Here is a 14082-nt window from a genome sequence, read left to right on the forward strand (position 1 = left end):
ATTTTCCCTTTTATGGCTGTTAATATTTGCTTTATGTATTGAGGTGCTCCTATGTTGGGTGCATAAATATTTACAATTGTTATATCTTCTTCATGGATCGATCCCTTGATCATTATGTAGTGGCCTTCTTTGTCTCTTGTAATAGTTTTTATTTTAAAGTCTATTTTGTCTGATATGAGAATTGCTACTCCAGCTTTCTTCTGATTTCCATTTGCATGGAATATCTTTTTCCATCCCCTCACTTTCAGTCTGTAAGTGTCCCTAGGTCTGAAGTGGGTCTCTTGTAGACAGCATATATATGGGTCCTGTTTTTGTATCCATTCAGCCAGTCTGTGTCTTTTGGTGGGAGCATTTAATCCATTTACATTTAAGGTAATTATTGATATGTGTGTTCCTATTACCATTTACTTAATTGTTTCAGGTTGTTCTTGTAGGTCTTTTCCTTCTCTTGTGTTTCTTGCTTAGAGAAGTTCCTTTAGCATTTGTTGTAAAGCTGGTTTGGTGGTGCTGAACTCTCTCAGCTTTTGCTTGTCTGTAAAGGTTTTAATTTCTCCATCAAATCTGAATGAGATCCTTGCTGGGTAGCGTAATCTTGGTTGTAGGTTTTTTTCCTTCATCACTTTAACTATGTCCTGCCACTCCCTTCTGGCTTGTAGAGTTTCTGCTGAAAGATCAGATGTTAACCTTATGGGGATTCCCTTGTGTGTTATTTGTTGTTTTTCCCTTGCTGCTTTTAATATGTTTTCTTTGTATTTAATTTTTGACAGTTTGATTATTATGTGTCTTGGCGTGTTTATCCTTGGGTTTATCCTGTATGGGACTCTCTGTGCTTCCTGGACTTGGTTGACTATTTCCTTTCCTATATTAGGGAAGTTTTCAACTATAATCTCTTCAAATATTTTCTCAGTCCCTTTCTTTTTCTCTTCTTCTTCTGAGACCCCTATAATTCGAATGTTGGTGCATTTAATGTTGTCCCAGAGGTCTCTGAGACCATCCTCAGTTCTTTTCAATCTTTTTTCTTTCTTTTGCTCTGCAGTAGTTATTTCCACTATTTTATCTTCCAGGTCACTTATCTGTCCTTCTGCCTCAGTTATTCTGCTATTGATCCCATCTAGAGTATTTTTCATTTCATTTATTGTGTTGCTCATCATTACTTGCTTCCTCTTCATTTCATCTAGGTCCTTGTTAACTGTTTCTTGCAATTTGTCTATTCTATTTCCAAGATTTTGAATCATCTTTACTATCATTATTCTGAATTCTTTTTCAGGTAGACTGGCTATTACCTCTTCATTTGTTAGGTCTGGTGTGTTTTTATCTTCCTCCTTCATCTGCTGTGTGTTTTTCTGTCTTCTTATTTTGCTTATCTTACTGTGTTTGGGGTCTCCTTTTTGCAGGCTGCATGTTCGTAGTTCCCTCTGTTTTTGGTGGCTGTCCCCAGTGGCTGAGGTTGGTTCAGTGGGTTGAGCAGGTTTCCTGGTTGGGGGGACTAGTGCCTCTGTTCTGGTGGATGAGGCTGGATCTTGTCTTTCTGGTGGGCAGGTCCATGTCTGGTGGTGTGTATGGGGATGTTGGTAGCCTTATTATGATTTTAGGCAGCCTCTCTGCTAATGGATGGGGCTGTAGACCTGTCTTGCTCTTTGTTGGGGATAGGGTGTCCAGCACTGTTCGTTGCTGGTCCTTGAGTGAAGCTGGGTCTTGGTGTTGAGATGGAGATCTCTGGGAGATTTTCGCCGTTTGATATCACGTGGAGCTGGGAGGTCTCTTGTGGACCAGTGTCCTGAGGTTGGTTCTCCCACCTCAGAGACACAGCCTTGACACCTGGCTGGAGTGCCAAGAGCCTTTAATCCACATGGCTCAAAATAAAAGGGAGAAAAAAAATAGAAAGGAAAGAAAGGAAGGAAGGAGGAAGGGAGGGAAGGAAGGAAGGAAGAAAGGAAGGAAGGGAGGAAGAAAGGAAGGAAGAAAGGAAGGAAGGGAGGAAGGAAGGAAGGAGGGAAGTAGGAAAGAAAGGAGGGAAGAAAGGAAGAAAGAGGGAGAAGACAAAATAAAGTAGGATAAAATATAGTTATTAAAATAAAAAATAATTATTAAGAAGAAAAATTTCTATTAAAGAAAAAAAAAAACGGGTCAGGCTAACCCTAGGACAAATGGTGAAAACAAAGCTATACAGACAAAATCTCACACAGCAGCACACACATACACACTCACAAAAAGAAAAAAGGGGAAAATAATAGTATATCTTGCTCCCAAAGTCCACCTCCTCAACTTGGGATATTTCGCTGTCTATTCAGGTTTTCCACAGATGCAGGGCACTTCAAGTTGACCGTGGAGCTTTAATCCGCTGCTTCTGGGGTTGCTGGGAGAGACCTCCCCCTCTCCTCTTTGTTCGCACAGCTCCTGGGGTTCTGCGTTGGACTTGGCCCCGCCTCTGCGCGTAGGTCGTCCGAGGGCGTCTGCCCTTCGCTCAGACAGGACGGGGTTAAAGGAGCAGCTGAATCGGGGGCTCTGGCACAGGCCGGGCAGAAGGGAGGGGCACGGATGCGGGGCGAGCCTGTGACGTCAGAGGCCGGCGTGACGCTGCACTGGCCCGAGGCGCACCGTGCATTTTCCCGGGGAGGCTGTCCCTGGATCCCGGGACCCTGGCAGTGGCGGGCTGCACAGGCTCCCGGGAGGGGTGGTGTGGAGAGTGACCTACGCTCGCACACGGGCCTCTTGGTGGTGGCAGTAGCAACCCTAGCATCCCACATTCATCTCAGTTGTCCGTGCAGACAGCCGCGGCTCGCGCCCGTTTCTGGAGCTCCTTTACGCGGTGCCCTTAATCCCCTCTCCTTGTGTCCCAGGAAGCGAAGAGGCAAGAAAAAGTCTCTTGTCTCTTCCGTAGCTCCGCGCCCATTTCTGGAGCTCCTTTAAGCGGCGTGCTTAAACCCCTCTCCTCGCGCACCAGAAAGCAAAGAAGGAAGAAAAGGTCTCTTGCCTCTTCGGCAGCTCCAGACTTCAACTGGACTCCCTCCCAGCTAGCCGTGGTGCACTAACCCCTTCAGGCTGTTTTCACTCTGCCAACTCCAGACCTTTCCCTGGGATCCGACTGAAGCCCAAGGCTCAGCTCCCAGCCCCGCCCACCCCAGCGGGTGAGCAGACAAGCCTCTCGGGCTGGTGAGTGCTGGTCGGCACCAATCCTCTGTGGGAATCTCTCTGCTTTGCCCTCCGTACCCTGTGGCTGCGCTCTCCTCCACGGCTCCGAGGCTTCCCCCCTCTGCCACCCGCAGTCTCCGCCCGCGAAGGGGCTTCTAGTGTGTGGGAACCTTTCCTCCTTCACGGCTCCCTCCCACTGGTGCAGATCCCGTCCCTATTCCTTGTCTCTGTTTATTCTTTTTTCTTTTGCCCTACCCAGGTACGTGGGGAGTTTCTTGCCTTTTGGGAGGTCTGAGGTCTTCTGCCAGCGTTCGGTGGGTGTTCTATAGGAGAAGTTCCATGTGTAGATGTATTTCTGATGTATCTGTGAGGAGGAAGGTGATCCCCGCGTCTTACTCTTCCGCCATCTTCTCGCTCCCTTCATGTATTTTTAAACAAAATAAAGATGATACTTTCCATATTTATACCTCTAACCTGTGCTGACCTGACAGTGCTAACCTGTCTTTTGAGCTTCAGAGGCATCTACTCAATGTCTTTTGATTCTAAAAAGAAGTTTAGAATCCTCAGTTTTCTTCATTCATCGAGAAGGTTGAGTGATTCAAAAGTTACTCAACCTCTCTGAACCTTCATTACCCTCCATGAAGGAGGAGAATATTTCCTTTGCTGATTTCTTGGGGGAGATTAAATAAGACAAATGCCACTGAGGAGTCTACCAGGCTCTGTGTACACAATAGATTCTCAGTACATCATTAATATCATTGATGAAGATCCATTTCTTCAAGGGGATCTGCACCTTCTGAGGATGGAACATGGGGTTTCTGAGTCTCTAGTACACTTGCTGGAGAGGACAGCCTCCTCAGAGGCCCGTCAGTGTTGTATGTCTCAAAAACATGTTGTGCAAGAGTTCCGATGACTGCGCATCTGAATTCTCAGAAGCAGTTTGTGGTACAGTCACGTATTGCAACCAACCAGTTACTGCATGTAATGAGAATGTCTCAGGATCTCTAGTTAGCTTCAAGTTTATGGGGCTGATTAATATCTAAAATGAGGATTGTTTCATTTCAGATCCTTTTTATTTAAAGGCAAAAATAAAATACAGTGTTATCTTGCAGCATATACTCCTCTAATATGATTACTCGTAAGACCTCCAGGTCATTTACAGTAACAATCACGTTTCAGCCTTGCTTCACATTGGATGGGTGCAGGGAGAAGTGGCAGACCCATTCATTCCTACTTGTTTTTGTATTCTGAGTCTTGACGTTTTCATATACCATTACCCAGTAGCAATTTATAATATATTCTGTGAAGCCATGTGATATTCTAGTGGATGCTTCTTCTCAATTTCTCTTTAGATGAACTAAAGTACCTTAATAAAAGTGAACTGACAAGAATCACACTGTTCTCATTTCAAACACATATAAAGGAACTAAAATGTTGTGAAATATGCTAGGCAGTTTCACTAATCCTCTAACCTCCAGAAAAAGGGCTTGTAATTAGAATTACATAATAATTGTCCAGACAGAAATTCTTTTTTTAATACTAGAAGGACTTCAGTTGATTTCACGCTACACATACACACTAAAAATGTAATTAGTTTAATGCAAAGAAATTAAAATTACAATTGAGGTGTCACACGGTAAAGTGAAACAGCTTTATTGGTCTGTCAGGTCATAGAGCTAATAATGACTTTATGCAGAATGCAGTGAAACAGAGGTATCTTTCTCAAGAGCCAGAGTGCACTTGTGGCCAGCACTATTTTGCTTAGGCCATATACAGCTGTACTTGATTATAGGAACATTAGTTAAGTGAGACCATAAAAAACAGCTGTATTTGAAATCACATAGGACTCTGAACATTTTCTCCCTGTGGCAGCCAATCAGAAATCTTGCTGACAGGCAAACTTGTACAAAACAAATGATCCTATTTAGATTAATTCCTCTTAATGCCTTACACAGGCCTACTTTCCTGGCATATTGTGGAGACAGCAGGTCAGTTCCATTCAAAATGTGGAGATAGAAAAGGCAAGCTTGATTACTTGATAAAATATATGACTATACTGGCAGAAAATGTGGAGCGCTCAGTCCTTGTAAAAATATGGCTGATGGGCTCTTCCCCAGCTCAGAGTTCAGCCATGAGGCACTCTGGAAAATGAGCACTCAGCCAGCTAGCAGTCTGCAAAACCGAGTTTTAACTGTGGCTCTGTCACTACTGTTTCATCTTCACTCTCTATCCAGTAACATGATACATCCACACGTTTTGCCATAAAACTCTGAAATGCCCTCTAATGCCTAGCTCTGGGCTTTGGTCCACAGGATGTTAACCAACATCACAGACAGATCTAAAATGTGCTTACTTGGCTGGCCTCTCTGCCTCTGCCAGTGACCTGAGAACATACCTGGGCTAGCCCACTGAGTCCAGTGGGCTGATGGGGACACATGGAGCAGATGTGTGAGCTGGCCCAGGCCGAGGTCAGCACAGCTGCCTAGCCAAGCCCAGCCTAGGTCAGCCAACCTGCAGACTCATGAACAAAAGAAGTGCTTCTCATCACAGGACACAGATTTTGCAGTTGTTTGTTACGCAGCATAACGGTGGCCATAGTTAACTGAAGCATTACTGTGTGACCTTGGGCAAGCCCTCTTCCTTCCTCTCCTCCATTGCTCATCTATAAAGTGATGGGAGGGATTGGAGGATCCATACAGCCCCTTCTAATGAAGCTGAGGACCAAGAAACCTGGGATGAAAAGAGCTCCAGACTCCAGATGTTAAGATTTATTCCAGGCCTAAAGATGGAGCTGAGCAAACACTTCATCAGGCACTGTGGGCAGGTACAGGAGCCTTGTCCCCAGTGGTATAGCCATAAATGTCTCACAGTGTGTCCACAGTTATATAAACAGTGAGAGAAGAAGTTCTGACAAACCTGGGCCCCGGAATGTCCACAAAGCCAGCTCCCGAAAAAAACTTGTTTTCTATAGGTTTAAACCTAGACAAATAAGCAAGTTAGAAGACAGAATTGGAGAAAATGGAAATCTTTATTTTTAAACACTAGTACATTTCCAAGCTGTTTCAAAAAGGAAAAATCGTATTACTTCAAAACTATGCATCAAAGCATATTTATTTTAAACTCTAATCTTACAAACACATAATGAAAGAAACATATATTTTATAAATATCTACTCAGAATATTATGGAAAAAAAGTTTTTAAAAATAACAGCCCCAGATCTCCCTCTTTAAATATATAAAATTCCCATACAATTCATAAGAATTCTTTCTCAAGAGCCAAAAACTTCACAAAGGCCAACAACTCAGTTCTCATCAGACACAATCAAAAGTAAAACGGATATAAAAAAATGTAAAATTTCTGTACAAGGGAAATGCAGATAGCATATGGGTAAATCTCATTACCATACATGCCATTTGTGTTTTTAAAATGTTTTATAAAAACTGCCATTTAAAACAAATAAGTGAGAGTCCTTCCCTGACTGTGGAAAATATATAAATTATCACCCTCCCACCTGGGAATCGAGGCTCCCACCTGCTAGGGTTGAGGAGAGAAGTCTCCATGTGGTTCCTGAATAGGGACTAAGTAAGCCACATGTGGGGATCCACCTCCTCTGGCAGTGGCTTTTTTCGATGGGTGATTCACTATTATTCCCTTCTACTTAGAAAAATTCTTTGGGATCATAGGAGACAACTGCTCAGAAGTAAATGCAAGACCAGGAGACAACTTCAGATTGTGGTATCCAAGTAATAATGTGTATTTTGTGGTTTTGGTGACCAAACCCTGGGAAGCCTAATTTTCCACTGTCAGAGACACAGCCCGTCACCTACCCCAGCAAAACACATGGCACAGCCCCAGGCTGTCCCTTCATTGTTCCTCTTCTGGCACAAGTCATTCTGTTGCCTGCAGCACTGTAGGTAGACTATTGCCTCTTCTGACACTTCTTCTGGAAAGAGCTCTTCAAAAACGTGCGGTAGACAGGGTCATCCACATATTCGTTCTTAAACCTGGAGCTCAGCACTCTCTGTCTCTTTTTCTCCCCTTGGATTATGTCCGTTCCATAAAATGTGTCTTCAAATCGCATATCAGAGGCTGTGGACTAAGAACAGCCAGTGTTATACTGCAGAAGGGCAGGCACTTGACATCATAAGAACAGCCAAAGATCTGACTCAGTCAGCAGTGGGGAAGGTGCTGAGGCCCAGGGAGAAGGCCCCACGCAGGGGCCTTGGAGCCTCCCCACCTGCTTCCATTTAGCTCAGTTTTCTTCAGGATCTCCAACCCCCAGGGACTTCCCCCAACACGAGCAGGACTAAAGTCTTCTCATTTAAATCTCCCTCACTCTTCATGCCTCCTCTGGCTCCTGTCCAACCAGGTATATGACAAATTTGTCCACAGTCATCTCTAATTCACCCCTATTCCTATTTACCTCTGGGCCTCTGTCCCCACCACTTCCCTGAAACTATCCTTGCTCGAGTCCTAGTTCCTAGGACACTTCTCTCCCCTAAATTTATGTGACTACTCCATCACCTAACTCTTGCATGAAGCTCTCTGTCATTTTGTAACCCCTCTCCTGCCTCTCCTCCTCCTCCTCCTCTGGCTGCTCACCGTGGATGTCTCAGCGGCTCCCCTTTCTTAACTATTTGCTCAACTCTGATGCCCCTGAGGCTCTGCGTGTGGCCTTTTCTTTGCCACATATGCTCCCCGGGCCTGCCTGCCCACACTCACAACTTCAATTTCAACATCATCCGCAAAGATGCTCACATCTCTCGCCCCAGTTCAGACCTCCACCTGTGCTCAGGCCTGCAAACATGTCCAACAACCCAGCAGGCATCTCAAAGTGTTTATACTGGAGGCACTTTGAACCAACCCAACCTAAAGTGAACTCAAAGTCTTTCTTCTCCATCTCTGTCCTTCCTGTATTCAGTGAATGGCAGCACCATCCACATCAATTCTAGCTACACTGATCGGAAACCTGAAAGTTATCATAAACTTCCCCTTGTCCCTTCCCTGTCCAGGACCCCTCCTACATGTACCTTGAAGCCCTCCATCCTTTCTTCTCTAACCCTACTGATCCCATGGCCCTCACACTTCCTGTCATAAACCACTGTAACAAATGCTGCACCCCAGTCTATTTTTCACAGAACCACTAGAAGAAAGCTCTCTAAAATCTCTGATTATATGACATCCTTGCTAATAGTCTTTCAATAGCCCTACTGCATTCAAGATGACATCTACGTTTCCTAGGCTGGACATACATAATCAGGCATAATCCTACCCCTTGCTTGGATTAGACTGAATTATTTGCAATTCTCGGCCACACCTTACTGGTTCATGCCCCTCCATCTTTAGATGTACTGTTTCCTTTGCATAGAAAATATTCTATCCTCTATGCCACTGACAAACATGAGGTTCCTTCTTTTGGGTTCCTGTAACACTCTACATGTCAATGCAGTAGAATGAGGGCAGTGGCAGAGATAAGGGGTAGGTAAGTGTCTCCCCATAGGGAGTGCCTTGAACCCCTTCACAGTGAGGATATTAGAGACTATGAACTGAATTTTATACATGTTCCCAACAGCAAGGAATGTGCCCTGACACAGTCACTGCTCAGTAAGTGATAGCTAGGCAAAGGCATGTGGGCTCTGTCTGTTATGCTCAGGTAAAGCTCACTTTTTTAAAATTTAACTTTTATTTTATATTGGAGTGTAGCTGATTTACAATGCTGTGTTAGTTTCATGCATACAGCTAAGTGATTCAGTTATACATATATTCATTCTTTTTCAGATAGTTTTCCTATATAGGTTATTACAGAATATTGAGTAGAGTTCCCTGTGCTATACACAGTAGGTCCTTGTTATCTATTTTATATATAGTAATGTGTATATGTTAATCCCAAACTCCTAATTTATCCTCCCCCTGCCATTTCCCTTTTTGGTAACCATACTTTTGTTTTCAAAGTCTGTGAGTCTGTTTGTTTTGTAAGTAAGTTCACTTGCACAATTTTTTTTTAGATTCCACATATAAGTGATATCATGATATTTGTCTTCTCTCTGACTTAGTTCACTTAGTACGATAATCTCTAGGTCCATCCATGTTGCTGCTAATGGCATTATTTCATTCTTCTTATGGCTGAGTAACATTCCATTGTGTGTGTGTGTGTGTATACACCACATCTTCCTTATCCATTCCTCTGTTGAAGGACATTTAGGTTGCTTCCATGTCTTGGCTATTGTAAATAGTGCTGCAATGAACATTTAGATGCATGTATCTTTTTGAATTATGGTTTTCTCCAGATATGTGCCCAGGAGTGGAATTGCTGGATCATATGGTAGTTCTATTTTTAGTTTTTAAAGATCCTCCATACTGTATTCCATAGTGGCTGGATCAATTTACATTCCCACTAACAGTGCAAGAGGGTTCCCTTTTCTCCACACCCTCTCCAACATTTGCTGTTTGTAGACTTTTTAATGATGGCCATTCTAACTGGTGTGAGGTGATACCTCATGGTATTTTGATTTGCATTTCTCTAATAATTAGTGATGTTCAGCAGCTTTTCATGTGCCTCTTGGCCATCTGTATGTCTTCTTTGGAGAAACGTCTATTTAGGTTTTCTGCCCATTTTTTGATTGGGTTGTTTGTATTTTTTAATATTGAGCTGCATGAGCTGTTTAGATTAATCCTTTGTCTGTTGATTAGTTTGCAAATATTTTCGCCCATTCTGTGGGCTGTCTTTTCATTTTTTTTTATGATTTCATTTGCTGTGCAAAGCTTTTAAATTTAATTAGGTCCCATTTGTTTACTTTGTTTTTATTGTCATTACTCTAGGAGGTGGATTTAAAAAGATCTTGGTGCAATTTGTGTCAAAGAGTGTTCTCTTTATGTTTTCCTCTAAGAGTTTTATAGTATCTGGCCTTACCTTTAGATCTTTAATCCATTGAGTTCATTTTTGTGTATGGTGTTAGAAAATATTCTAATTTCATTCTTTTACACGTAGCTGTCCAGTTTTCCAGCACCACTTACTGAAGAGACTGTCTTTCCTCCATTGTATATTCTTGCCACCTTTGTCACAGACTAGGTGACCATAGGTGTGTGGGTTTATCTGTGGACTTTCTATCCTGTTCCATTGATCTATGTTTCTGTTTTTGTGCCAATACCATACTCTTTTGATGACTGTAGCTTTATAGTATAGTCTGAAGTCAGGGAGCCTGACTCCTCCAGCTCTGTTTTTCTTCCTCAGGATTGCTTTGGCTATTTGGGGTCTTTTGTATTTCCATACAAATTATAAAAATTTTCATTCTAATTTTGTGAAAAATCCCCTTGGTAATTTCACAGGGATTGCGTTGAATCTGTAGATTGCTTTGGGTAGTATAGTCATTTTGACAATATTGATTCTTCCAATCCAGGAACATGGTATCAATATATCTTTCCATCTGTTTTTTTCATCTTCAATTTCTTTCATCAACATCCTAATAGTTTTTGGAGTACAGGTCTTTTGCCTCCTTAGGTAGGTGTATTCCTAGGTATTTTATTCTTTTTCGATGTGACAGTAAATGGGATTGTTTCCTTAATTTCTCTTTCAGATCTTTTGTTGTTAGTGTATAGGAATACAAGAGATTTCTGTGTATTAATTTTGTATTCTGCAACTTTACCAAATTCATTGATGAGCTCTAGTAGTTTTTTGGCAGCATCTTTAGGATTCTCTATGTATAGTATCATGTCATCTGCAAACTGTGACAGTTTTACTTCTTTTCCAATCTGGATTCCTTTTATTTCTTTTTCCTCTCTGATGGCCCTGCTAGGACTTCCAAAACTATGCTGAATAAAAGTGGTGAGAGTGGATACCCTTGTCTTGTTCCTGATCTTAGAGGACATGCTTTCAGCTATTCACTGTTGAGAATGATGCTAGCTGTGGGTTTGTCATATATGGCCTTTATTATGTTGAGGTAGGTTCCCTCTGTGCCCACTTTATGGAGATTTTTTATCATAAATGGATGTTGAATTTTGCTGAAAGCTTTTTCTTTATCTATTGAGATGATCCTATGGTTTTTATTCTTCAGTTTGTTGATGTGGTGTATCACACTGATTGATTTGTGAATATTGAATAATCCTTGCATCACTGGAATAAATTCCACTTGATCTTGGATTTGGTTGGCTAGTATTTTGTTCAGGATTTTTGCATCTGTGTTCATCAGTGATATTGGCCTGTAATTTTCTTTTTTTGCGGTATCTTTGGTTTTGGGTATCAGGGTGATGGTGACCTCACAGAATGAGATTGGGAGTTTTCCTTCCTCTGCAATTTTTTTGGAATGGTTTTGGAGGATAGGTGTTAACTCTTCTCTAAATGTTTGATAGAATTCGTCTGTGAAACCATCTGGTCCTGGACCTTTTTTTGTTAAAAGTCTTAAAAATCACAGTTTCAATTTCAGTGATTGGTCTGTTCATATTTTCTATTTTTTCCTGGTTCAGTCTTGGAAAGTTGTACCTTTCTAAAAATTTGTCCATTTCTTCTAGGTTGTCCATTTTATTGGCATATAGTTGTTCGTAGTAGTCTCTTATGATCCTTTGTATTTCTGTGGTGTCAGTTGTAACTTCTCCTTTTTCATTTCTGATTTTATTGATTTGAGTACTCTCCCTTTTTTTTCTTGATGAGTCTGGCTAAAGGTTTATCAATTTTGTTTATCATCTCAAAGAACCAGCTTTTAGTTTCATTGATTTTTGTTGTTGTTTTCTTCATCTCTATCTCATTTATTTCTGCTCTGATCTTTATGATTTCTTTCCTTCTACTAACTTTGGGTTTTGTTTGTCCTTCTTTCTCTAGGTGCATTAGCTGTAAGGTTAGGTTGTTGTTAGGTTTGAGATTTTTCTTGTTTCCTGAGGTAAGACTGTATTGCTATAAACTTCTCTCTTAGAACTGCTTTTGCTGTGTCCCATAGGCTTTGGATTGTCATCTCTTTGTTATCATATGTCTCTACGTATTTTTTGATTTCCTCTTTGATTTCTTTAGTGATCCACTGGTTGTTTAGTAACATAATGTTTAGGCTCCATGTGTTTGCATTTTTTGCAGTCTTTTTCATGTGATTGATTTCTAATCTCATAGTCTTGTGGTCAGAAGAGAGGCTTGATATGATTTCAATTTTCTTAAATTTACTGAGGCTTGCTTTGTGACCCAGCATGTGATCTATCCTGGAGAATGTTCTATGTGCACTTGAGGAGAATGTGTATTCTGCTGCTTTCAGGTGGAATGTCCTATAAATATCAGTTAAGTCCATATGGTCTAATGTGTCATTTAAGACCTGTGTTTCCTTATTGATTTTTTGTCTGGATAATCTGTCCATTGATGTAAGTGGGGTGTTAAAGTCTCCCACTATTATTGTGTTACTGTCGATTTCCCCTTTTATGGCTGTTAGCATTTGCCTTATATATTGACGTGCTCCTATGTTGAGTGCATATATATTTACAATGTTGTATCTTCTTTTTGGATTGATCCCTTGATCATTATGTAGTGTCCTTCTTTGTCTCTTGTAACAGTCTTTATTTTAAAGTTTATTTTGTCTGATATGAGTATTGCTACTCCAGGTTTCTTTTAACTTCCATTTGCATGGAATATCTTTTTCCATCCCCTCACTTTCAGTCTGTATGTATCCCTAGATCTGAAGTGGGCTCTTATAGATAGCATATATGCAGGTCTTGTTTTTGTATCCATTCAGCCAGTCTCTGTCTTTTGGTTGGAGCATTTAATTCATTTACATTTAAGTTAATTATCAATATGTATGTTCTTATTGCCATTTTGTAAATTGCTTGGGATTTGTTTTTGTAAGTCTTTTTTCTTCCCTTCCTCTTTTGTTCCCTTCTTATGTGATTTGATTATCTTTAGTGTTGTATTTGGATTGCTTTTTTCTTTTTTGTGTGTGTATCTATCATAGAGTTTTGGTTTGCAGATCACATGAGGTTTTGCTATAGCAGTCTATATATATACAAGACTGTTTTAAGTCGCTGGTCTCTTAATTTCAAATGCATTTCCAATATCCTGCATTTGTACTATTCTCTGCTCATGAATGCTGGTTTTGATATCATATTTGTGTGTGTGCGGATGATTTCCTACCTTTATTGTATGTTTGCCTTTACCGGTGAGCTTTCCCATTCGTAATGTTCTTGTTTCTAGTTGTGGTCTTTTCTTTTCTGCCTAGAGAAGTTCCTTTAGCATTTATTGTAAAGCTGGTTGTGGTGCTGAATTCTCTTAGCTTTTGCTTATCTGTAAAGCTTTTGATTTCTCCATTGAATCTGAATGAGAGCTTTGCTGGGCAGAGTATTCTTGGTTGTAGGTTTTTTCCTTTCATCACTTTAAATATATCATGCCACTCCCTTTGGCCTGCAGAGTTTCTGCTGAGAAATCAACTGATAACCTTATGGGATTCCCTTGTATTTTATTTGTTGTTTTTCTCTTGTTTCTTTTAACATTTTCTCTTTGTCTTTAATTTTTGTCAGTTTGATTAATATATGTCTTGGTGTGTTCCTCCTTGGGTTTATCCTGTATGGGAGTCTGCATTTCCTTGGACTTGGATGGCTGTTTCTTTTCTCATATTAGGGAAGTTTTCAGCTATTATCTCTTCAAATATTTTATCAGGTCCTTTCTCTCTTCTTCTGCGACCCCTATAATGTGAATATTGGTGCACTTAATGTTGTCCCAGAGGTTTCTGAGACTGTCCTCCTTTCTTTTCATTGTTTTTTTCTTTATTCTGTTCTGCCACAGTGATTTCCACTACTCTTTCTTCCAGCTCACTTATTAGTTCTTCTGCCTCATTTATTCTGCTATTGTTTCCTTCTAGTGTATTTTTCACTTTGGTTATTGTATTGTTCATCTCTGTTCTTTAAATCTTCTAGGTCTTTGTTAAATATTTCTTGTATCTTCTCAGTCTGTGCCCTTCATTCTTTTTCCAACATCTTGGATCATCTTT

General features: G+C 40.9%; 1 protein-coding gene across 8 annotated transcripts in view; it reads right to left on the bottom strand.

Annotated features, from left to right (window-relative positions):
- Window positions 1-6142: 6142 nt before the first annotated feature.
- KDM4C (lysine demethylase 4C) overlaps window positions 6143-14082 on the bottom strand; it is a 430596-nt gene continuing 422656 nt past the window's right edge. For 5 of the 8 annotated variants that reach the window (XM_067041567.1, XM_067041570.1, XM_067041572.1 and 2 more), the window contains one exon: window positions 6144-7229. In XM_067041567.1, coding sequence (XP_066897668.1) covers window positions 7053-7229 — 177 coding nt within the window. In that variant the 3' untranslated portion in view covers window positions 6144-7052. Of the gene's footprint in view, window positions 7230-14082 lie in introns of all 8 variants that reach the window. The other 3 variants (XM_067041564.1, XM_067041563.1, XM_059071829.2) reach the window with 1 other exon arrangement.

This window comes from Kogia breviceps, chromosome 8, assembly GCF_026419965.1.
Source record: "Kogia breviceps isolate mKogBre1 chromosome 8, mKogBre1 haplotype 1, whole genome shotgun sequence".
NCBI lineage: Eukaryota > Metazoa > Chordata > Mammalia > Artiodactyla > Physeteridae > Kogia > Kogia breviceps.